The 25,038-nt window shown below is 56.5% G+C and overlaps 1 protein-coding gene across 20 annotated transcripts in view; it reads left to right on the forward strand.

The window, feature by feature from the left end:
* Positions 1–19,840, forward strand: part of NCOR2 (nuclear receptor corepressor 2) — a 164,550-nt gene extending 144,710 nt beyond the window's left edge. For 3 of the 20 annotated variants that reach the window (XM_084762967.1, XM_084762965.1, XM_084762960.1), the window contains exons 29-48: positions 775–925; positions 2,490–2,630; positions 2,908–2,988; positions 3,365–3,654; positions 4,377–4,731; positions 6,118–6,339; positions 6,821–7,072; positions 7,889–8,038; positions 8,146–8,277; positions 8,361–8,547; positions 9,946–10,475; positions 11,394–11,546; positions 11,635–11,780; positions 12,011–12,204; positions 12,859–13,008; positions 13,513–13,658; positions 14,199–14,252; positions 17,000–17,227; positions 18,074–18,253; positions 18,684–19,840. In XM_084762967.1, the coding sequence (XP_084619093.1) occupies positions 775–925; positions 2,490–2,630; positions 2,908–2,988; positions 3,365–3,654; positions 4,377–4,731; positions 6,118–6,339; positions 6,821–7,072; positions 7,889–8,038; positions 8,146–8,277; positions 8,361–8,547; positions 9,946–10,475; positions 11,394–11,546; positions 11,635–11,780; positions 12,011–12,204; positions 12,859–13,008; positions 13,513–13,658; positions 14,199–14,252; positions 17,000–17,227; positions 18,074–18,253; positions 18,684–18,865 (3,924 nt within the window). In that variant the 3' untranslated portion in view covers positions 18,866–19,840. Of the gene's footprint in view, positions 1–774; positions 926–2,489; positions 2,631–2,907; positions 2,989–3,364; positions 3,655–4,376; positions 4,732–6,117; positions 6,340–6,817; positions 7,073–7,888; positions 8,039–8,145; positions 8,548–9,945; positions 10,476–11,393; positions 11,547–11,634; positions 11,781–12,010; positions 12,205–12,858; positions 13,009–13,512; positions 13,659–14,198; positions 14,253–16,999; positions 17,228–18,073; positions 18,254–18,683 lie in introns of all 20 variants that reach the window. The other 17 variants (XM_084762971.1, XM_084762962.1, XM_084762968.1 and 14 more) reach the window with 10 other exon arrangements.
* Positions 19,841–25,038: the final 5,198 nt, after the last annotated feature.

Here is a 25,038-nt window from a genome sequence, read left to right on the forward strand (position 1 = left end):
CTGGCTCTGAAGCCGGCCCTGCTCATGCTCACAGAAGTCGCCTAAGGTGAAAACCGCCGCACAAGACCGCTAGCTGTCAGTTTGACACCTCCCCTGGTGGGGAGTTTAGTCTCTGCAACTCAGTGTTTCTTACTTGCTCAACAGGAGCAAGGGACATCCGGTGACAGCAAGGGATATGTTTGGTAATGACAGTGGACAGAGATGGAGGGGCGAGAGTCAACAGCAACTGGCACTTCCAGACCAGGAAGTGGTCCCTGGGTGGTCATGGCCGCTCCATAGCTCAGTTTCCTTGCCTGAAGTAGACAGAGTAATACCATCCACCCTGGTGTGATGGCTCAGGCCTGTAGTCCCAGCACTTGGAAAGCTGAGGCAGGAGGATGATGGGGAGTTCCAGGCTATCTCTACGGAGCAATACAGTGCTGTTCTTTTTTTGGTTTTTAGAGACAGGATTTCTCTGTGTAACCTTCGCTGTCCTGGACTCACTTTGTAAACCAGGCTGTCCTCGAACTCACAGTGATCCACCTGCCTCTGCCTCCCGAGTGCTGGGGTTAAAGGCGTGCGCCACCACGCCCGGCTTACAGTGCCGTTCTTGATAGATGTTCACAGCAGCGCTGGCACTAGGAAGCCAGGGTGTGACGGTGGCACCAGTGCCAAGTAAAGTTCTGTCTGTGTGGCTGTGTTCTGTGCGCATGCTTTGCAGGGCGGGGGAACAGGTGGTGTAGTGATGAGAGTCACCCACAGACCTGGAGGACACTTATCCCTCTACCCCTGTAGGGCACACCAGCCGACGTCCTCTACAAGGGTACCATCAGCAGGATTGTTGGTGAGGACAGCCCAAGTCGCCTGGAGCGGGCGCGAGAGGACACCCTGCCGAAGGGTCACGTCATCTATGAGGGCAAGAAGGGTCACGTCCTGTCCTATGAAGGTGAGTACAGCTCACAGGCAGCCACGACACACTGGCAGTTAGGTGGGGTGGCCGCGCCTCTCTCCTTTTCTTACGATCCCTGTGTTGTCTGTTGTCAAGGCCGACCCAGCGCGAACCCCGGGAGCAGCCTGGTTCCTAGGCTGACGCTGAGCAAAGATACACCAGGCAGTGCCTCCCTGCCAGCTCAGGATGGCCCCCTTGTTGATAGGAATCATAAGGCCAGACTGCAACATATGTCCCTGGACAGGCAGCCGTGGCGTGTCCACACTTGCCTGAGAAGGGGAGGCCCTCTCTCTCGAAAGGCAGAAGGCAGGCAGGTGCCTTTGGAGTTGGTGCTGTGATACAGCCTCGGCAGGTTGAGGGCCGGGCCTAGGTCCTGCCCACCTTATAGACGCAGAAACAGACATACTAATCTCTCAGGGTCCTTCTGTGAGGGTACCATGCTGGCCCTGGAGAGACAAGGCAGCCCTGGTTAGGGAGGAGGCTGTGGGGCCTGTGGAGAGAGGTGTGTGTAGAGACAGGCAGAGCTGAAGTAGTACCGAGAAGCAGTCAGGATGTGACTTACTATCCTGTAGGCATACAACCCAGTGGAGGTCAGAGCTGGCCTCGGTGGCTTCCCCTGCTTAGGCTGGGAAAGTTGGAGGCAGCTTTGAGCACCATGACAGGGATGGTCTGTGACGGAGCCGTGACATCCTGCTCTCTGGCTATAGAAGGTAGCCAGTGCGGCCTAAGAGTTGAGCAACCCATACCTGGAAAACATCTCCTAGTGGCCAGGCATCCTTTCCCAGCACCGGCTCCTGCAGGCCTGGGGGGGGGGTCTGCCAGCTTCTCCATTGCTTGAGCCCCATAGCCCCCTGGTCCTGGAGGTCACAGGGGGCCCCAGGTGGCTTTGGCACATGCCAATAGAGCATAGTCTCCGGGTCAAGGGCTGCAGCTGCCTCAGGTGCCAGCTGCATGTTCCGTGACAGCCCTGAGTGCTGGTAGAGCTGGTAGTCAGAGTCCTGGCTGGAACCCTGAGTCAGAGCTGCCTGCACAACCTCAGACTGTGACCTTCCAGCTTGTCTTTGTGGTGACTTCGGTGCCCTGTGTGTCCTTTCTGGGCCCACTGAGTCTGAAGCAGTTCAGAGTGTCCCCCACTGTCCATCACAGCTCCGGCTGCCAGCCCTTTCTTTGTGATCTCCCATGGTCAGAACATCCAGGTTACTGGGGAAAGCAAAGCCACTCACTCCCAGCACACTGAGGCACACGTGAAAAATGGCTTCACATGTTCCTTGGACAAGGTGCTCCTACATATGCACTTGGACACATGCAGATCTATAGGAGCTTGTGGGGTCTTCCCTGCATAGTCAAAACTGTACTGACATATCCTTGTTAGTGTGCACATATACCCATGGGCACAGATACACACCCACCTACCTACACACCTGCCCAGAAGAATTCCCAATTGAGCTGGTTTGAGGGTCCCATGGCCTTAGCCAGCCTGCCTTCCAGCTGTGGGATGGCAGGCCTTCCTTCCAGCAACCTGCAGCCGCCCTATACCTTGTGTGCTCTTTCTGGCTCCCAGGTGGCATGTCCGTGTCACAGTGCTCCAAGGAGGACGGCAGGAGCAGCTCGGGCCCACCTCACGAGACTGCCGCCCCCAAGCGCACCTATGACATGATGGAGGGCCGAGTGGGCAGGACCATCACCTCAGCCAGCATCGAGGGTAAGTGTCCTGCTGTAGTGGCTCGCCAGGGCCAAGCGCTGTCCTGGGAGACACCCTGACACCCAGGCTGGAATGGGAGGGGAAGTGGCACCTTGACATGCCTGTCAGTGATAGGCTCAGTGTTAACAGATAGAGAAACTGAGGCACACCTAGAGCAGGCCGGGTGCCCAGGGAAGGGGGTGCTTGCTTACTTGGTCTTATGTCGTGATGGAGACTATTGCTGGTGGACCCAAGCCCTCCTGGACACCGTGTGGTGATGTCATCCCTGCTCTCCCAGGACTCATGGGCCGTGCCATCCCGGAGCAGCATAGCCCCCACCTCAAGGAGCAGCATCACACCAGAGGCTCCATCACGCAAGGTACAGTTCCTCCCTCAGGCCGAACACAGGCTGAGGGTGATCATCCCCACCTCATGCCAACCATGTGCTGCCTAGGTGGAGGGACAGCTCCGTGCTTGCCACTGACTCCAGAGCCTCATGCACGACTTGCTAATGATTGGGAGGAGGCCCAGCTTGAATGGATCATTAGCTTGTGTCCTGGTGATACGCTCTTCAACGTGGTTTCTGATAGTGCCCTCAGGTCATATGAGGAAAGAGGCTCAGAAAAGTCAATTCACATACCCAAGATCACACAGGAGGGGAGGGTTTGACTCAGGTAGTTCTGGGTATGGCTGCAGGGAGCCACCAGACTGAGCCAGGCAAGGCCGTGGAAGAGTCAGTGCTGTGTGTCCTGCAGGCATCCCGCGGTCTTACGTGGAGGCCCAGGAGGACTACTTACGTCGGGAGGCCAAGCTCTTGAAGCGGGAGGGCACACCGCCGCCGCCACCACGGGACCTGACCGAGACCTACAAGACCCGGCCGCTGGACCCTCTGGGTCCCCTGAAACTGAAGCCAGCTCATGAGGGTGTGGTAGCAACTGTGAAGGAAGCAGGCCGCTCAATCCATGAGATCCCAAGAGAGGAGCTGCGCCGCACACCTGAGCTACCCCTGGCCCCTCGGCCTCTCAAGGAGGGATCCATCACCCAGGTACGAGTAGCACGTAGGAGGGGCCGGGGCATGGCCAAGCCTCAGGGGATTCTCATACTGACCCCATTGTCTACGAGTCGAGTCCCAGGGTGGCTAACAACTTGCTGTCTTACGCCCCTAACTCTGTCACTTCACTGTTCTCCACATCTCCACCTGTGTGTGTGTCAGGAGACCCTCATAGGGCACCTGGTTCCACCCTTAGGGTCACGGCTTGATAGGAAATCAGCCATGCACCAGAATCACTCTAGAGAATTCTTTTGAAAATTAAGGTGCCACCCCTCTTTCAGGACAGTAAGCAAAATATTGGGCTCTCCTGAACCTCAGCATTTGGGAAGCTTGAGTCAAGATGATCGTTAAGTTCGAGGCTACCCTAGGCCACAAAGCAATATGTGCCTTAATCCTGTTCACCAAAGTTTTCAAGTTTAATAACAACAAAAACGCTGAGTAGAAATTGAGATGTGGGACCCAGCTCTGCCCAGTGTCCCCAACCTGGCTCCCCGTGGGACCCACTTCATGGTCCCCTCTGAGACCAGATTGGGAATGTAACACCAGCCCTGCGCCAGAGCCACAGCCTGGGAGGGAGGGGGTCCCTCTGAGTGAGGAAGGTTGTGTTGATCTGCAGCCATGCTGAAGTGGGCAGGCCCCCCAGCTCCCTGGACATCATGTCCTGGTAGAACTACGGGATCTGGCCAGCCGAATATAGACCTACACCCTCTCCCCAGGGTACCCCACTCAAGTACGACTCCGGGGCGCCCTCCACTGGCACCAAGAAACACGACGTGCGCTCCATCATCGGCAGCCCTGGCCGGCCCTTCCCTGCCCTGCACCCGCTGGACATGATGGCTGATGCCCGGGCGCTGGAGCGGGCCTGCTATGAAGACAGTCTGAAGAGCCGGTCGGGGACCACCAGCAGTGCGGGGGGCTCCATCACCCGTGGAGCACCGGTCGTCGTGCCGGAGCTGGGCAAGCCCCGGCAAAGCCCACTGACCTATGAAGACCATGGAGCACCCTTCACCAGCCACCTGCCACGTGGCTCGCCTGTGACTACGAGAGAGCCCACGCCACGCCTTCAGGAAGGTGAGTGGGTGAGGCTCCCATGGGCTGCCAGCTGAGGGGAGGGGACAGCTCACTTTCTGCAGGGTGCCCTGGCCGCTCCCTCCTGCCACAGCTGCCCATCTGTTGCCCTGCCTCCACACCGCATACAGAGTCCCCTTTGTTGACTTTCTAGCAAAAAAAACAAAAAACAAAAAAACAAAAAAAACCACTTTTACATAATGCAAATCAAGGCTGAGGAGAAGGCTCGGCAGCTAAAGGACTTGCCGCACAAGCACGAGGATATGAGTTCAAATCCCCAGGGCCCATATAAGCCAGACACACTCGTGCACATCTGTAATTGTTGTGCGTCACAGTGAGATGGAAGACCCGAGACAGGAGAGTCTCCTGAAGGCCATAGCCACAGGCCATGAATGACAGTCCCTGTCTCAAACATGGAGGAAACTGACATATGAAATTGTCTTCTGACTCCTGTCTTACACACACACACACACACACACACACACACACACATATATACACAAAAAGATTAAAATAGTAATAGTTTAATGGAACTCTGGTTTGCTAGCTACTGTTGTTGGGTCTGGGGCGTGCAGCATCCACCAATCCCCGCCCCCCCAATTCCACGTCCTTCTCTGGTTCTTTCTGCTGAGCCCCCTCCCTGACTTCCTCTCCCATCCTAGGCTCCTTCCGCACATGCGGCCTTTGCATGGGCCGCCCTCCCTTGAGAAGGTTCCACCTTCAGTTCTGTTTCTAGCCGAGCCCTGTGTACACCACACCACCCCCATCCGACATCAGGACCTGGGCCGGCTGTGGCCACCTCCAGCCAGTTCCAGCCACATCCTGGCTGAGATTGGATCAGGTTGCCAGGACCTAGTTTTCTGTTGTTGTTGTTGTTGTTGTTTTGCTTTGTTTTTTGGGGGGTGGGTTTCTCTATGTAGCCCTGGCTGTCCTGGACTTGGTTTGTAGACCAGGTTGGCCTCGAACTCAGAGATCCACCTATCTCTGCCTCCCAAGCGCTGGGACTAAAGGTGTGCGCCACCATGCCCGGCAGGACCAGGGTTTTAACGCGTTATATTGAGGAACATTTCCCAAACCACTGAGAGGCTGTATTCAAACGATTCTCTCTCAAGCCCGCATGCTTCCTACCTTCTCATTTCATCTCCTGCCGGGAACGGTGGCTCCTTGGGGCTCAGGGTTGTCTGCCTGAGGCGATCTCTCTTCTCATCATGGGAACTGCCAGCCCACAATTAATTCAGACTGATGGTGTGAATGGACAGGGACCAGTGAGTAAATTAATGTTCTCACAAGGAGCCAAGAGCAGAGAGGCAGGAGGCTCTGGGGCTTGTGACAGCTCAGCCCCCGGCAACCCTGTGCTGAGGCTGAGGCCACGGTGACCTGTCCCCACAGGCAGCCTACTATCCAGCAAGGCGTCCCAGGACCGGAAGCTGACGTCGACACCCCGAGAGATCGCCAAGTCCCCACACAGCACTGTGCCGGAGCACCACCCCCATCCCATTTCCCCCTATGAGCACTTGCTCCGGGGCGTCAGTGGTGTGGACCTGTACCGTGGCCACATCCCACTGGCCTTTGACCCCACCTCCATACCCCGAGGGATCCCTCTGGACGCAGGTGGGTGCCCTGGGCCTGCAGATGTGGGGATTAATGTTTATGTTTCCTTGGGCGGGACATTTGGGGGCCTGGAGAGTCGGGGATAAGGCTTAATGCTGAGATGAGCAGCTGGTTCACCCAGGGCAGGTTCTAGGGGAATGGGCTCGGCCTCACGGTTCTCAGTGGGCTTCTTTTCCTGCAGGACTCATCTGTGCCTTGCAAGTGCATTAAATGAGGGCTCCAGTGTGTGCCATGGTGTGGAGCCTTTTTAAAGGCACCTTTGTTAGGGTGTCAGGACCTGTATTTTGATGGCATTGTATCGGGGAGCGCTTCCCAAAGCATTGACAGCAGACAACCCCACATGATGAGGGAGCGAGTCTTAAGCTCTGTGTGTGCATTGGGGAGGCATGTGGGTGCACAAGGAGAGGAAGCTGTCGGTGCAGAAGTGGGGAATCATGAAGACACGGCATGGGCCACCTGACCCTCCCTCCCTCCCCAGCAGCCGCAGCCTACTACCTGCCCCGGCACTTGGCCCCCAGCCCCACCTACCCACACCTGTACCCGCCTTACCTCATCCGCGGCTACCCTGACACCGCGGCCCTGGAGAATCGCCAGACCATCATCAATGACTACATCACCTCGCAGCAGATGCACCACAATGCTGCCTCTGCCATGGCCCAGCGTGCCGACATGCTGAGGGGTCTGTCACCACGAGAGTCCTCGCTGGCCCTCAATTATGCCGCTGGCCCACGAGGTGAGTTGCCTAGGGCACAAGCAGATCCTTGTCCTGTGCCGTGGCGTGTAAAAGACACACGTGTCTGTGGATGTCCTCACTATGCAGGGTGGGCAGAGTGGGCCACGTGGATGCCACTGAGTGCACCCACTTGGCTGGGGGGGCCTAGATGGTGCATGCTGGTTCCTTGGGGGGAAGTGGGGGGGGGGGGTTGCTGCTTGTATCAGTCCACATCTAGCAGCCGTGTGTGCAGCAGGGACCTCATGCTACCATGTACAGTGGCCTGCATGTTGTTCTGAGTCCTTGGTATGAGGCATCTTTCAGCATCCAAGAGATCAGAACACAGGCTGGACCTGGTATTGCACACCTGTACCCTAAGAACTCACGAACCTGACGCGGGAGGATCACGAGTTCGAGGCCAGCCTCAGCAACATAAAGTTTGAGGCCAGCCTGGGCTACATGAAACTGTCTCAATACAAATGATGATTTAAAAAAAAAAAAAGCGAAATGAAAGCGTGAGGGTGTTGGAGCACTGACTTCCAGAACCTGTCAACAGCCCGAGTCAACTCCGCCATGATTGTTCAGAGATAACTTCGGGGCTCCGGTTGGGGAAGCTGAAGCCACTCTGGAGGTTTCAGGGGGTGAGGGCTGAACGCAAGGAACTGCTGATGTAGTGGCTCCGGGTTGTCTACAAGGAGAGGCAACGTTTGGCTCAAGGGATGTTGGTTAAGAGACATGACACAACAGAGCCCTCAGAAAGGAGCTTGCCAAGTGCAAGGTTTACACCCTTGGGGACAGGCGCCAGGCACCTACAGCTGACATCCCCCACCCCTGCAGGCATTATCGACCTGTCCCAAGTGCCACACCTGCCCGTGCTGGTGCCACCAACGCCAGGCACCCCTGCCACCGCCATCGACCGCCTTGCCTACCTCCCCACGGCGCCCCCACCCTTCAGCAGCCGCCACAGCAGCTCACCACTGTCCCCAGGTGTGCCTGCCAAATGGTTGGGTGGGTGTGTGCCTTGTCCCCTGTGCCCTGTAGCTAAGTTCTGACCCACTGGGCTCTGGCTCAGACTCTGGCCTTGGGGTTTCCAGGAGGCCCCACTCACTTGGCTAAACCAACTACCACATCCTCATCGGAGCGGGAACGGGAACGTGAGCGAGACCGAGACAAGTCCATCCTCACGTCTACCACGACAGTGGAGCATGCACCCATCTGGAGACCTGGTAGGGCACCCCAGACCCCGCCCCACCCCCAGGTCCTCATGGGCCACCTGGGCCTGCCCCCTGACTCGGCGGCCTGTCACCAGGTACGGAGCAGAGCAGCGGGGCTGGGGGCAGCAGCCGCCCCGCCTCCCACACCCACCAGCACTCGCCCATCTCCCCCCGGACCCAGGACGCCTTGCAGCAGAGGCCCAGTGTGCTGCACAACACGAGCATGAAGGGCGTGGTCACCTCCGTGGAACCCGGCACGCCCACGGTCCTGAGGTGGGCCAGGTTGGCACCGGGGGGAACGAGCCTGGGGGGAGGGCACACAGATGGATTTGCTGAGTTGGGGGGGGGATTGTGTGGATGGGCAGGTGTTTGAATAGTGGGGAGCAGATGGGTAGAGGATTCAGCAGACGGCAGGATTGGGAGGTGGGTGGGAGAAAGAGAAGATGATGAGAGTGGGTAGTAGGTGGCGTAGGCGAGGTGGAGGATGCAGGGAGCAGGTGATGAGATAAGTCCACAGGTAGCTGGCCAGATGATAGGCAGGGGGTGGAGGATGCTTTGGGTAGACAGGTGTGGGGGTGAACAAAGCAAGAGGCCTGGCTAGCTGGGTGGCGGGGGAGGGATAGACGGATGGACTGATGAATGCATGGATGAGTAGATGGATAGCAAGATGATGGATGGCAGAGGGGTGCCCGGCGGATGGGTCAGGTGGGTGGCTGGATGTGTGGGGGAGCAGATGGATGGCTGGGTAGATGATTGGATAAATGCATGGGTGACTCAGTAGGTAGATGGATAGGTGGATTAGTGGATAGATGAACAGATGGATGGACGGATAGGCAGACACACAGATGGAGGGGTGGATGGGCGGATGATGGTCAGCTGGATGGTATATGTGTCAGTGAGTAGATGGACGGAGAAATTGAGATGAGTAGAAAGGTGGATGGATAGATGGATGGATGGATGGATGGATGGATGCGTGGGGTGGGGTGGGGTAGGCAGATGTATAGGTAGGTGGATGGATGAATGGGCAGGCAAATAGGGAGATAAACAGATGGGCAGATGAATAGATGGCAGAGTAGATAGGTGGGTGGGTGGGTGTATGGACAGCTGGACTGACAGGTGGTGGATGATGGGGTGGCTGTGTGAGTCTGTTAGTGGTAACTAGTGCGTAAGGCCCAGGAGTACCAATTTGGAAAAAAAAAATGGGGCAGGGAGCTTAATGTGCGGCTGCAGAGCTAGTGTTGCCGACAGCTGGGGGTGGGCTGCGGCCTTCTGCCTGGCTCCTGTGCTCCTCAACACTGAGAGGCCCTGCACATGTGCCAACCTCTAGGAGTGCCTCCTACTGGCCCTGCAATGGCATCTGGCCGTGAGGCAGTGGCTGCCCTCGGGAGAGACTAGTCTGTCTTTTCCCATGTGGGTTGCTGCTTTTCTCAGAAGCTCCGGCACCCTTGCCTTGGTTGCTGCTGTATTTTGAGGGCCTGCGAAGGTGCTTGGCGCCTGGGAGGGACTCAGTGGAAAGCTTTGGTAGAAGGGCCTGAGTGGGGCCAAGCACAGCACAGGGCAGTCAGGAGAGCAGACTGACTCTGGGAGCCGTGGGGAGCGTGAGCTGTAGGCAGGGACTGGAAGGGTGTGAGGTAGCACTTCACTGGCCAGCACTGCCTGAACCTTTCTCTTCCCTTCCAGATCTACCTCCACCTCTTCGCCTGTCCGCCCGGCTGCCACGTTCCCACCTGCCACCCACTGCCCGCTCGGTGGCACCCTTGAAGGGGTCTACCCTACGCTCATGGAGCCCGTCCTGCTACCCAAGGAGACCTCTCGGGTTACCCGGCCTGAGCGGCCCCGTGTGGACACTGGCCATGCCTTCCTCACCAAGCCCCCGGCCCGGGAGCCTGCCTCCTCACCCAGCAAGAGCTCCGAGCCCCGATCCCTAGCACCCCCCAGCTCCAGCCACACAGCCATCGCCCGCACCCCAGCAAAGAGCCTTGCACCCCATCATGCCAGTCCGGACCCGCCGGCGCCCGCCTCAGCCTCAGATCTGCACCGAGAAAAGACTCAAAGTAAACCCTTTTCCATCCAGGAATTGGAACTCCGTTCTCTGGGTAAGACCACCCTGACAGCGGCCACGTTCATAGACGCAATAATCACGCGTCAAATTGCTCACGAAAGGGGGCCGCGAGAAGGAGGTTCGCTGGCCAACGACTCCCCTGGCGACGGTAAGACATCCGGCCCGCCGCCTGCCCACCCCATCTGTGGCCTAAAGATATTTTCAGATCTTTGCTTTTAATTTTTCCTCCCCCTTTTTTTTTGGTTGGTTTTGGTATTTCATTTTGAGCTTGTTCTCGTCAGTTCGCACACTGTGGTGACTCCAGCCCACCGGGCGCCTCATCCTTAACATCCTTTCATCATGAGTTTTTTTTTCTTTTTGTTTTTGTTTTTGTTTTTTTCTTTTTTCTTTTTTTTCCCCCCCTCCTCCTTTTTTCTTTTTGGATTTTTTGCCCTTTTTTCCTTTAATGAATGGATCTGTGGTTTGGATTCTGACCGCGCCTCCATCTCTCACCACCACCTGCACCTTCGTTTGGGGAAGTTGGGGGCTCGGGCTACCAGCTGACGGTGCTTCCACTGTTCACGGAGGAATTTAAGGCAGGGAGAGAGAGGGGAGGGGGGGGGCCTGTCCAGGGAGGCTGGGTACCCACCTCCTTCCCACAGCAGCATAGACACAGCCCAAAGAGAAGGAAACGCCCCTGTATTGGGTCAGGTACAGTGGGGCTGAGCCACTGGGTCGCTCAGCTTGAGCCTCACACCCCGACACCCTGACCCTGCACACTCTCGCCCTCCCTTCCGTTTCTCTACCACCACCTGCCAGTCTAATTCTCCCACACCCTAGCCCGCACTGCCCAAGCCACACAGTCCTTCCGGTGTGGCCCATCTGTGTGGCCTAGCATATGGAGCACACATACCCCCACCCTCACCCTCACCCCGTCACTCAGCCATTCCTCCTCTCTGGCCACCCCAGGCCAATAATCATTTCCTTCACATCTTGAGGCCCAGCCAGTGCAGAGGAATGACCCTTTCCAAGCCTTCCTCGGATCCAAGCCCCACACCACATTCCGACCCCCGCCCACCTGTTACAGGTTACCACAGTGGAGCTGGCTACAGCCCAGAGGGGGTGGAACCCATCAGCCCCGTGAGCTCACCCAGCCTGACCCACGACAAGGGACTTTCCAAACCTCTGGAAGACCTAGAGAAGAGTCACTTGGAGGGGGATCTGCGGCACAAGCAGCCAGGTGACACCCGGGAGAGTAGCGGCTGGGGAAACTGAGGCATGGCTCCCAAGCTGTCCCCAGCCCCTGACAAGCTCTGCTGTGTCCTCAGGCCCCATGAAGCTCAGTGGGGAGGCTGCCCACCTTCCACATCTACGGCCACTGCCTGAGAGCCAACCCTCCTCCAGCCCTCTCCTCCAGACTGCCCCAGGCATCAAAGGTCACCAGCGGGTGGTCACCTTGGCTCAGCACATCAGTGTAAGTGCCCATCTCTGGCCTCTGCTATTGGGAGAGCGGGTGGATCTGCGTGAGGGTCACATCCCAGAGTCAGACAGATGCTAGTGTACACTGGCCACCACACCCAGGCCATCACCATAAAGCCTATAAGGGGACACTCACCCAGGAGACCAAGAGCAAGGTCACGGTTCTGCCCTACCCTCCTCGGAAGGTTCTAGAAGGATAGCCCCCAAACTGCTCCCTCCCCACAGGAGGTCATCACACAGGACTACACGCGCCACCACCCGCAGCAGCTCAGCGGCCCCCTTCCTCCTCCTCTCTACTCCTTTCCTGGAGCCAGCTGCCCTGTCCTGGATCTCCGACGCCCACCTAGCGACCTCTACCTCCCACCTCCCGACCATGGCACACCAGCTCGGGGATCCCCCCACAGTGAAGGGGGCAAAAGGTAGATGCTGGCTGGGGGACAGCGGGGTGGGGGTGGGCCCAACAGAGTGTTTGCCTGCTGGGAAACTGAGGCTCAGGGAGAGCTCCCAGAGAGGCCCCAGAAGCAGCACACAGCGTGTATGTAGTCTTGGAATGTGGCACACCCAAGGGTCCCAGGTGCCAACCGAGTACCCTGTGTATACCACCGCAGCCAGGGGTCAGATGTCCCACTCCCATTTAGCAGATGGGGAAACTGAGGCATAGAGAAGTGAGTTACCATCCGATACCGTGCACACACCCTCTCGCCCTGGCTGGGCCTGGGGTTCAGGGCCCTAGGCTCAGGAGCAGCGAGGTGTCTGGGAGGGGCCGATTTGAAGAGCACAGATGTAGACAGCGGCATCTCTGGGAACCAGTGACGTTCTGCCGTGGGCACCTCATCAGGGTTCACAGCATGGGTCAAAACACCTGGGCAGATGAGGGGGCTCTGGGGAGGCTGAGGCAAGCAACGACGCAGCAAGAACTCAAAAATAAAAAGGTATTGGTGTCTCCATACCTCAGGTGTCACCATCTGGCCCTTCACAAGGGAGCGTGCAGAACCCTGCTGTGGGCAGTAGGGTGTCCCCGTTGCAGAGGTGGGGGGGGGCTCTACTCTCAGCTGGGTTGCCATCTCCATTAGGTCCCCAGAACCCAGCAAAACATCAGGCCTGGGCAGCAGTGAGGATGGCATTGAACCAGTGTCTCCACCGGAGGGCATGACTGAGCCAGGACACTCTCGGAGCGCTGCATACCCACTCCTGTATCGAGATGGGGACCAGGGGGAGCCCAGGTACTCGGAGGAGGAGGAGGCGGTTCCAAGTATATCCATGGCCTCAGCCCTCTCGCGTGGAGGCTGCTAGCCGCTTCCCCGCTCAGCGGGCTGATGCGCCTTCAAGGGCCTTCAGTGGCAGCACCCTGTCCCGTCTGGGATCTTGGCCTGAGCGGTCCTTTGTTTGTTCTCTTGTTGAGGATGAACTAAGCTGGACCAGACAGGGTAGGGGTGGATGGGGACATGGTGGGACCTGCCTGCGCCTGCTCAGTTCCTGGGGCTTGTTGTGTCAAATACAGCTATAAGAGGTTCGGGATCTCGAGGCAACTCACAGTGACCCTGGGAGGCTCACGAGCTACCCCCAAAGCCACAGCTAATTACAGACCCCCAACAGCCCTGGGGTGGGAATGGTTGGTCCTTAGCGCCTCGCTGTGACTCAAGTGACAGCTCCCTGTTGCTAATGCCTTGCAAGTGTGCACGGAAGGCTAGGCTGCTGACGACCCTGGTGTCTCGCGCTCCCTGCAGGGTGGGCTCCAAGTCTCCAGGCAACACCAGCCAGCCGCCAGCCTTCTTCAGTAAGCTGACTGAGAGCAACTCGGCCATGGTGAAGTCTAAGAAGCAGGAGATCAATAAGAAACTCAACACCCACAACCGGAACGAGCCAGAATATAGTAAGAGGAAGCCGGGGCCGGGGCCGGGAGGGAGCCTGCCATGCTGCCAGTGGGTGCTGCCTGGTGCAGCATGTGGCACTACAGCTTAAACCCTGCACACAGTAGGTGCTCAGCGAAACCTGTGCAGATAGGCCTGTGCTGCAAGCAGGGGAGCACAGCACACTGCTCCAGGTGTATGCCACGGACCCTGTGCCTTACACCATGGCTGATGTGGGTGGACAAGGACCCTTGCCCTTAGCTCAGGGTCACATGGACCATATGCTTATGAGAATGGCACTGGAAAGCAACAAGTGAGGGCTTTGCACTGTCCCTTCCTCAGGGTTGGGTGGCTTGGACAGATAGGCAAGGCTCTTCCCTTCTGCAGTGAAGACGATAGAAAGAAGCCCTTGCAGGTAGCACAGGCCTTTGTTAGTGATCAGCCACCCCAGGTCGCTAGTTGTGCCCAGACATTCAGCTCAGACTATACAGGGGACAAGAAGGGGTGCAGGTATCCTAGGACCCGTGAGCTCAGGCCTCACCCGCCTTGTTACCCCACTCTAGATATTGGCCAGCCTGGGACGGAAATTTTCAACATGCCCGCCATCACCGGAGCAGGTAACCCTCCCGCGTGTCTGCATAGCAAGCTCCCTTCCACAGCTACTGACTTAGGGACAAGGAATCTTAGCCAGTTCGGGTTCTACCCCTCCTCCTGGCCTTAGTGAACCCCAAGTGACACAGAAGGCCAGCCTCCATGCTTTGAGTCCTTCCTGTGTGAGGAATGTCTGATGTTTGAGGTCGGGGTCCGTTCAAGTGTGCTGTGGGTGTTAGGTACGTACGTCCCCTGGATATTCCTACCTATTTGCTTGGGAATGTCTCCCAAGTGTGGGCCAGGTGGATTGGCCTTAGGGTGCAGAGCTTCTGGGTGCTTCAGGTGTCTCTCTCATACCGTCTCCATTTGGGGAGTCCAGCAGGGAGCCCCAGCCCTTTTCTAAATCAAATGCAGATACATAACGTGAGGCAAGCAGGTGTCAGACTCACATGCAGTTTGTGGCAGCAGAAATTTCAGGCTTTCTGTGTGTGGTGCTTGGGACTTAGGACACCCTGGGGGCCTCTCTAGGCCCCAGGCTCCTGGCCAGGGCCCCGTGGTTATAATAGCATTGTTCCTGTGAAAGAAACTGGCATGGGACCAAGTAGGCTCAGTGACCTAAACTGGGACGGAGGCACAGGGCATGTGTGGGGGACGCGCATCCCAGGCCAGAGGAATAGACAAGGGTTGCTGACTTTCCTCACCTGATTGTATAGAGCCTTGGGCCCTGGAAATAAGGTGTCCATACACCCCTGGGGCATTTCCAGAGGACCACAGGACCTACAAACATGGTGAGATCCAGACAGGAAATGTCACAAGTCCAGAAACATACTGGGGACTTTGCTGAACCTCAGGCAGAAGGAAACTTTGATCAAAACAGTAATACGTGTTTCTAGAATGTTCTAAATCTTGACATACGTGCTCAACACCAAGGTGTGTGTATATATAGAAACTCATGGGGTAATACAGTGATTGGTGCTAAAACCTAACTTCTTCTCTGTTTCATGTAAACACACACATACATGTGTACATACTCAAACATTCCCCTTACGTGTTAGTTCTCAAAAGCATGTTTCCAGGCCCGGCCTGTCAGAGGTAAATGAGGAGAGTCTTGCTCAGCACCCTGGGGACAAGGCCCAGAAGTGCCACTCTATCAGGAAGCTCTGTCCCCTTCTCAGTGTTACCTCCATCTCCCACCTTGTGGGTGGGGCTTGTTTATTTGGGGCAGGGTTTGTTTTGTTTTTTAAGCATTCACCCCTGTTGGAAGTTTAGCTTTTCCTTGGTGACTTTTGCTTAGCACCAGGGAAGGTGACTAGGTGTTATGCCTCCAGCAGTCACCCCAGAGCAGGAGTGTGAAAGTGACTGTCTCTCCTGTCCTCAGAAGCCTGGTTAGTTTACAAACTAGGGACTTGACACTTGCCACTTGCCAGCATGTTTGGCCCTGTGGTTTTTTTTTACAAGGCTCAGGCAGCCTGGAGGCACATGGGGACACCACAAATTGACCTGTGGCACAGGCTAGGATTCCTGCAAATGAGATTTTTGTTGTTGTTGTTGTTGTTGTGGTTTTGTTGGTGGTGATTTGGGGCTTTTTGCTTGTTTGGTGGTTGTTTTGTTGCTCTGGTTTTGTTTGCCTGGGTTTGGAGGAGTTTTGTTGGTCCTTGAGATTGAAACGAGGCCCCTTGTACTCACCAAGCAAGTGTCTTGCCCCTGAGCTACAGTCCAGCCCTCTTGTTCCTTTTTCCTTTGAGCACTGCCCAGGCTAGCACTACTGTAGACTGAGCTAGCCTCAGCCTTACTATGCTCCTGCCTCAGCCTCTTAAAGTAGCTGCGGTTCAAGGCCTGTTAATCAAGTTCCAGCCCTCAAGAGGTTCTAGAACCGTCCTGAAACACTGAAAAGAGACACCTGGTCCACCCTGGCATTTGCAAAAAGTCCCGAAGCACAATTCACAGTGGGGCTGGGGCTGGGGGTGGGCACCGAATAGAGAGGCTTCACGGAGGCTCAGGGGAGGCTGTAAACATCTCTTGAGGCCAGTTTGTTGATTTGACCACTCTGTCCTTGTCATGGGGCCGGGCCAGCCAGGGCTGGAGTGGCCCTATATCTGTCTAGCGCTGCCCTAGCCCTGTCCTCGCACGCACATAACTGCATGGCTGTGACCCCACCCCCACCCCCACCCCTCGTGCCCAGCTCTGTACCTTTCTCGTGGCTCCTGTGGGAAGAGATGGAGCAGGGGAGGCAAGCCCAGCTTAGGGGGATCAGGCAGGCTGAGGTCTCTAACCCCTTGAGGAAAGGGGGCAGCCGGGGGTCCTCTCTGGTCACCTTCCCTCCCCACATCCCTTCCTTGAATTCAGAAGACCCTGGCTGGACTTCTCCTAATGTCCCTGTCCCTGTCCCTAGCACCTAGCTCTGGCTTGATTGATTGGCACCAACAGCCTCCTTACCCCTGCCTCCTCTTAGGCTACCCACTTGTTGTTAAAATTAAATGAACAGCCTCAGCTGGGATTGGGGTGCAGAGTAGGAATGCGGCTGGAGACCCTCTAGCTGCCCCAAAACCCCTCCCTGGAACAGCACGAGCTACAAGGGACAGTTAGGAACACCATCTGTACCCTACAGAAAGCGGCGGGACGGAGGGAGGAGCGATGCTTAGCAGATGTGTGCTCACTGTGTCTCTCTCTCTCTCTCTCTTTCTCTTCTCCCTCCTCTTTCTCGCGACCCCCCCCTGGCTCTCTGGCCCTGGTCCCGACCCCCCATGTGTCTGTCTGTCTGTCTCTCTCCCAGGCCTTATGACCTGTAGAAGCCAGGCGGTGCAAGAACACGCCAGCACCAACATGGGGCTAGAGGCCATTATTAGAAAGGCACTCATGGGTAAATATGATCAGTGGGAAGAGCCCCCGCCACTCGGCGCCAATGCTTTTAACCCTCTGAATGCCAGTGCCAGTCTGCCCGCTGCCGCTATGCCCATAACCACTGCTGACGGACGGAGTGACCACGCACTCACCTCGCCAGGTCTGCAGGCCTGCCCCCGCCCGCCCGCCTGCCCGGCTGTGTCCCTCCCCACCCCGGTGTCGTTAATCCTCTCACCCCACCCCCCTTGAGCTTGGGAGCCTGTGACCGATTTTTGTGCGTGTTTGACATCTAGTTTGCTAATCCAAAGCTGGTCTGACACCCCATGTTGCAGAGGGCGCCCCCACCCTTGCCCCTAGCACCGCCGCTTCTCCCATGCTCACACTGCTACCCACGTCCCGCCCCCTCCTCCCCTGCTGCGTGGACAGGGATGGCAGTGGCCAGGCCCTACCATGTGTGGCCAGGGCTGCTGGGAAGAGGCTAGTGTGGGCATGACCCCTCGAGGGCCAGGTAACACAAGGCCAGCTCCCACTTTTCCAACGCCCGTCAGCATGTGCCATCCCCAGGCAGAGGCACAAAAGCAAAGAGGCACTCTGCTCGCCCTTTTAGGGTTAGGCCAGCCTCAGGGGTCTGGGCCTCTCAGTAGAGGCCTTCAGTCTAGCACAGCTGGGTGCTGTCTTAGGCAGTGTCTGTCATCCAGCCAAGATCTGACACTTGTCATTGAGGGGTACAGTCTTGGTGGGGGCACCTAGGAGCATAGTCACCAGCTCCCTTCACAGAAATGTTTCTCTAGTCTCCCTGCCAGGGGATGGCTCCTGCCATCTGTAGACCTCTCAGTCTCCTGGCTCAGGATTCCTCACACTAGTTCTGTCTTGAGGCTCTAGGAGGCAGGTGGCTCCCCAAAGCAGAAACCAAAACCCCTTCCCCACTGCCCCTCCTCAGTGCTGGTGTGGCTGTCTTCCTGTCAACACCATGTAACTCAGCCCCTTTCCACTCTGTCCCCTGCAGGTGGTGGCGGGAAAGCCAAGGTTTCTGGCAGACCTAGCAGCCGAAAAGCCAAGTCCCCAGCCCCAGGCTTGGCGTCCGGAGACAGACCACCTTCCGTCTCCTCGGTACACTCGGAGGGGGACTGCAACCGCCGAACACCACTCACCAACCGTGTGTGGGAAGACCGGCCCTCATCTGCAGGTGGGTGTCAGCCAGGGGCAGAGATGTGGTCATGGGGTGATCCAGGCTACCCAGGGGAGAGCAGTCCCTGGTCCCCATCTAGCAAAGAAGGGGGGTGTAGGAAGTAACAGAACCAGAGGGTGCTGCACAGAGGAGCCTGGCATCCTTTTCATGCCTGCCAAACACTGTAGGGTTTCGACCAGAAAGCAGAAGACAGATCAAAGGGAGGAACAGAAAGGTTACTACCACAGTCCAAGCGAAAGGGGGTGGGGCTGTGCAGCAAAGAGCCAAAGAGAGAGGGCCAGTTTGTAGAAACTTCCAGAGATAGAAAGAGTTGATTGGTGCTGGCTCGAGAGGCCCAGGCTCTGACTTCTTATGTGGTACCCAGAAGTCCTGAGGTGGCCACACTGCTTACAGAACCCTCTCCGGTGTGCTCCTATCTCTCCTGCAGGGTCCACGCCGTTCCCCTACAATCCGCTGATTATGCGGCTACAGGCGGGTGTCATGGCCTCCCCGCCCCCACCTGGCCTCGCGGCAGGCAGCGGACCCCTGGCCGGTCCCCACCACGCCTGGGATGAGGAGCCCAAGCCACTGCTGTGTTCACAGTATGAGACACTCTCAGACAGCGAGTGACCCCAAATGGGGGGGAGCGGTGCCAGGTCCTTGCACGAGGCAGAAGCAGCCCAGCATGGAGCAGACAGCTGCCGACTCCCCCGCTGAGGAAGGAGCCCCTGAGTCTGCCTGCGCGTCCATCTGTCCGTCCACCCATCTGTCCATCCAGAGCTGGCATCCTGCCTGTCTAAAGCCTTAACTAAGACTCCCATCCCGGGCTGGCCCTGCGCAGTGACCTTACTCAGGGGATGTTTACCTGGTGCTCGAGAGGGGAGTGGACAGGAGGGGAGGCCAGCGGGCCGGGAGGGGGTACAGCGATCATGTGTCAGTTGCACGCGTGCATCTGGGGCAGCGGGGACCCAACGCAGGATGACCAGGCACCTCCACGCCACTGCCTCCGCCCCTTAACGTATTTGGAACCAAAGTCTAAGCTGAGCTCGCGGCCCTGCCCCTCCCTCTGCCCCCAGCCCGCTCGCGCTCTGGACAGACGTTCCCAGCTTATCCTGCCCCAGTGCTGTCATCGCAGTCCCCAAAGGCCACCCAGCCCACAAGACTGGGAAGCCCATCAAAGCAGGTGGGTGCATGAGGGGCCAGGCATGGCCTGGGGCACGGAGGTTTGTAGGAACTGGACCGTTCCCGGCCGTCGCTGCGGCGATGGGAGGGAAGGCAGGTGTAAATGGTATTGGCTTACAGGGTATATTTTTGATACCTTTAATGAGTTAATTCAGACGTTTCACACAAGGAAGGACTCAGCCGTGTTACTGCCGCTGTGCTTTGGTCTCTGCTTACCGTTCCAGAGGTGTGTGCTGGCCAAGGCGGTGACCCCACCGTACGCAGAACTTGGGGGGCAGGGGCACCGGCACATAGCACTGCGCCCTCCCTTCTCCCTTCCTTGGGCAGAATGGACTTGATGCGTATTCTGTGGCCGCCATCTGTGCACGGCGGTATTCTGTCATTTACACATGTTGTTCCAATTAAAAGGCAAATTATACTCAAGTTACAAAGTTTCCACTCTGCTTCTCACTGGGCAGCAGGCAGCCAGGGCCAAAGGACCGTAGCCCATAACCACAGGAACCAAGGGGATGTTCCCTCAGGTCACCACTCAGCAGTGAACGTTGACCCCAAGTAGAGTGCCACCAGAAGGCATCCAGTGTACCCTGCTCTGAGGAAGCCATCAGGTACTTTTATCATGGAGACCACACCAGGTGTTCACACCCATGGTCATTATCCAAAGGTGTTCCCACCTGTGAGGAAGTTAGCGGGCCCTGGTACATGGTAACCACAAGGTGCTCACCCCTGTGGAGAAGCTGCTGGGTGTTCACACCACGATGACTGTGTGGGCCATCTGTGCCCACAGTAATGGTATGGTGTGTGTTCACACCCACTGTGAAGACACGGGTGTTTGCACCAAATGGAGAGGGTTGAGTAATTGAGCCTGCGGTCAAGTCACAGGGTGTTCATACCTGTGGTGAGTGTCGGGTATTCACACCTGTAGTGGGCGTAGTATTGTTGTTTGTGGGGAAGGTGGCGGGTATTCACACCCACAGTGCCAGTGTATGGTGTTTCCAGGGTGAAGGCTACCATCTTGCAGTGGGTGTCAGGGCCTTGCCCGTAGCAAGGCCTCTAGTGTTCTTGTCTATGAGGGTAAATGTCCTAGTAGTCACACCTGCAGTGAGGGAGTCCTGGGTGACCCTTGCTATTGCTGTGAACTCTTGTACTTGTTCCCACCCATTGTGCCAGTGGTGAACATTGTTTGGCCTGACCAAAATGACCAGACCTACCTCTTTGGGTTTGGTCTAAAAAAACTCAAAAATAGTCACGCTGTCACCTTGGTGCCTGTTTTAGTCAGGGTTCTCTAGAGCGCTGGTTCTCAACCTTCCTTCTGCTGTGGCCTTTTTTTAAATTCATGTTGTGGTAACCCCCGACCATAAAATTATTTTCGTTGCTACTTAATATCTGATTTTGCTACTTTTACAAATCATAATGTAAATACCTGAAATGCAACTCCTATGGAGGGGTGGTTCAAACCCCAAAAGGGTCACCACCCACAGGTTGAGAGCTGCTGCTCTAGAGGGCTTAATTAGTATATATCATAGTAATATATATCGGTGTATTAAGATAGCTTTATAAAAATATTTGTTTTATTTTTATTTATGTTTTATGCATATTACTGTTTGGTCTGTATGTACATCTGTGCACCATATGCATGCCCGGTACCTACAGAGATCAGACTGTAGTTACAGATGGTTGTGAACCACCCTGTGGATGCTGGGTTGTCTGTCTGGAAGAGCAGCCAGTGCTCTTAGCCACTGCACCATCTCTCCAGCCTCTTGACTGAGTTTTAAAATACTAACAACAGCCAAACCCCACCCACAGTGCTGAGTCCTGGAACTTGAAGGCCTCAGCAGTCAAAAGTTGACCCAGAACAGCTTGTCTCTCACTAGGGGGTGACGACCCTCAGGCTCAGTGCCTCAGTAGTTCCCAGTCTGGCACCTGGGAGCCCCGAAGTTTTTCCGGAGAGACACTGGTCCCCATTCTACAGCAAAAAGCTTAGAAACCGTAGTTGGACTGTCAGCCAAGGAGTCGGCAGTGGCATCAATGCGGTGGTCTCCTTCCTGGGTAAGCCTTTTTATCCGGCCGCTGCCTGAAGGTGTCGCCCACAGTCCAGGTGTGCCTTCCCACATCAGCTCCATCAGGACAGCTCTTCGGGTGGGGCTCCCTACTCACCTGCTTTGTGACAAGGTGACCAGCCATACTTCCCTCTCACAGCAGAGCCGAGAGGGCTTCCAGCCTTAGCACCGAGACGGTTGCTGTGCCCCAGCCTGCTGTCCCCAGCCTGTCACCCGGCTGGTTTGAAGGTTGGTCGACAAGGACAGCTGAGCGACATCCTTCAGCTAACCTGGGTTCTGGTGGCCTGGGGTACTTCCTGAGCACAAGGACGGATGGTTCCCACTGTGTTATGGCCCCCCAGGGAGGAGGCCACCTTGGCTTGCCCCTTCCCCACTGACTTGGGCTGAACTCACTTGGCTGACACCCCACCCAGGTGGCAGGTTTGGGTGCCCTGTAGTTTGATGTCATAGCCTGGGAATGGTGCTGGCTGGAGTATGGGCCACTAAGAGGCCACCCATTCCAAAAAAGGAGTCTTCACAGCTCCTGGCAGAGCCATACTCCTGCCAAGGTGTCTTCCTCGCCCTGATCACACACACACCGAGCCTGCGTGCCTGGTGATTCTGTGACAGCTGCTCCCAAGGCTCCAGAATGCCACCTTGCCTCTGTTGGCAGGTGAGTGGGGCCTGCTGGGTCTGATAAGGACAAGGGTTTTGTAACCGGGAGTGACCTGGGGATCTGGGCAGGGGTCTGACTATGAAGGCCGAAGGGAGTGGAAAGGGTGCGGTGCAGTGGAGATACGTATTGCTGTCCCCAGCACAAGTGGCCAGTATCAGCCACCTGGGATATCAGAGCTGGAGTGGGGAGAGGCATTTGCATCCTCCAAGGACTCCCAAGCTGCCCTGAATTCATCCTGTAAACCGTCTGGGGAAGCCTGGGAGCCACCACACAGGCCTGTACAGGGCAGCCCTTGGCAGGGCTCAGACTGCAATATGGAAGCCAGCAGCCAGGTGGTGGTATGGGGCCTCACCCTGGACACAGCCAGCTCCACCTAGACAGACAGGTTGCTTTGCCACACAGTCTGCTGTGTGGTGACCCTTCGGTGCCACCAGACTAGAGCTGGTCTGAGCTACCCTGTTGTCTCCTCCAGCCCTGTCTCTGCCTCTCAGACATGGAGTCATGTCTCTTGTCTGTTTCTGAGGCCCAGACCATGACAGAAGAGTGACAACAGGGCTGTGGCCTCTGCCCTCCACGTGTCTCTTCTGTCCCCTGGCTGTGGAGGCTCACATGACTCCTCACACCTTGTCTCCCAAAGAAGACAACCTGGACACGCGGAAAAGTCCTGCTGGGGTACACCATTCCCTAAGAACCCCCTTGTTCTTTCCTCTGGATCTTGTTTTGTTTTGGGTTTTGTTTGTTTTGTTTTGTTTTTCAAGACAGGGTTTCTCTGTGTAGCCCTGGCTGTCCTAGACTCACTTTGTAGACCAGGCTGGCCTCGAACTCACAGCGATCCGCCTGCCTCTGCCTTCCGAGTGCTGGGATTAAAGGCGTGCACTACCACGCCCGGCTCATCCTCTGGATCTCTTAATACAAAGAGCCAACTCTGCATTGAGCCAGGTACAGCCTGACCCTTTCCCTAAAGGAGAGCTCTGCCCACAGGACGGACAGATGTGCGCTGGTCCCCCAGGGACCACACAGATCAAGGCATTCAGAGGGACTTCCTGGGAGTGGCAGCCTTCAGGAGACAGGCAAGCTGTAGGGGGGACACAGCCTGCGTGAGCCAAGTGAGGAGGTGGGGGCTGACCAGAGACACTTGGAAGCCACAGTAGACACAAGGAGTTAGTGAGAAAGGCCATGGCTGGGTTTTCTAAAAGTGGAGTGGTTAGGGCTTGCAAAGGTTAAGAGGGGACTGGTCCAAAGCCTGGGATGGGATACTCTACAAGGTGGTCAGTGAGACTCTAAGGGCAAGGATTGTGGTAAGAGACCCTTAAGCAGCCAGGAGAGCCTGGGGGGAGTGTCTCTTACCAGCAGCCTACCCATCTAGAGAATGGTTGTGATGATGGCAGAGGCACTGCCTTGCTCAGTGTCAATGCTCTGTCTTGGCTGTGGACAAAATGAGGTACAAGGTATACAGGTTGGCAGGAGCGTGAGGAAAGAAGACGACGCAGGACATACATCCTTCATTCTCGGCATTGTCTATGCATCTGAGGCCATGTCAGATGAGGCCAAAGTGGGCACAAGAACCCCAGTCAGTTGGTATAGATTCTCTAGAAGGCTGTGGGGACCCAGCTGTGACATCCCTAGCCCACATCCTTTCTGGGCACTTTTTCCCTGTGACAACAGGGTAAATGAACTAAATGAAAAAAAAAAGTGGTGCCAACAGGGCCAGGGTCTGGACCAAGGTTTACTCTGTTGCTCAGCGAGAAGGCAAGGTGTCCAGAGGGCCAGGGCATGAGGGGGGGCCGGTGAGACTGGGCCTCACTGAGTTCACTCCAGCCATGGGCGCTACGGATTCTTCCCCCACTCTGCGGCATAACGCAGCATTACCCACAAGCCAGGCATGCGCCTTTAACCCCAGCACTTGCAGGGCAGAGGTAGGTGGACCTCCGAATTCAAGGCCTCCTGCCTGGTCTACAGAGGAAGTTTCAGGACGGCTACATAGTGAACCTTGTCTCAAAATCAAAACGGTGCCTCCAGGCATTGGCACCTTCCGATGATAGTTAGTCTCACCACCCTGGGGGGCACGTGCCATTCTGGAAATACTACAGGGTCCTGGAGGGCCAGGTGAAAGGCCATTTAACACAAAGCCCCCTAGGGCAGGGCAGCTGGGAGCATAACCTTTGGGTGGAGAGCCCCAAGGGCTGGCACCTCATTCTCCCTAGCTCCAGGTCCCCTGGGTAACTACAGGACAGATGAACTGCTAAGGGGTATTCTTGGGGTGTGGTGCTTTACAAGCCCCCCATGTTTGTTCCACTCCTTTCTTATGGGGCTTTCCCAAGCTTCCCCACATTGTTTTTTTGGGGGGGGTTGTTTTTGTTTTTCAAGACAGGGTTTCTCTGTGTAACCTTGGCTGTCCTGGACTAGTTTTGTGGACCAGGCTGAGCCTTGAATTCACAGTGATCTACCTGCCTCTGCCTCCCGAGTGCTGGGCTTAAAGGCGTGCACCACCATGGTTTTTTGTTTGTTTGTGGTGTTGTTTTTTGGCTTTTGGGGACAGGATTTCTCTTGTAGTCCTGGCTGTCTTGGACTCACTTTGTAGACCAGGCTGTCCTCAAACTCATGGAGATCTGCCTGCCTCTGCCTCCCGAGTGGATTAAAGGCGTGTACCACCACGCCTGGCAGCTTCCCACATGGTAATTGGCAGCCCGGGGACCCTATATTCTCAGACAGGTAAGAGCCCTTAGCATGGGAATCCAGCTGTGGCTTATAGATGGATGGTGGGGCCCTTGCCTAGCACACATGGGGCTCTTGGGGTGAGAGGCAGAAGCTGGCATACTTGGTGACTTCCTAGCTCCTGTCCCATCCTTCACCACCACCCCCTCCTGGGAGCAAGGATGCCAGGCTCCCTCAGAGACTAATGCATGGTG

This window comes from Acomys minous (genome assembly GCF_964271855.1).
Source record: "Acomys minous genome assembly, chromosome: 16".
Classification (NCBI taxonomy): domain Eukaryota; kingdom Metazoa; phylum Chordata; class Mammalia; order Rodentia; family Muridae; genus Acomys; species Acomys minous.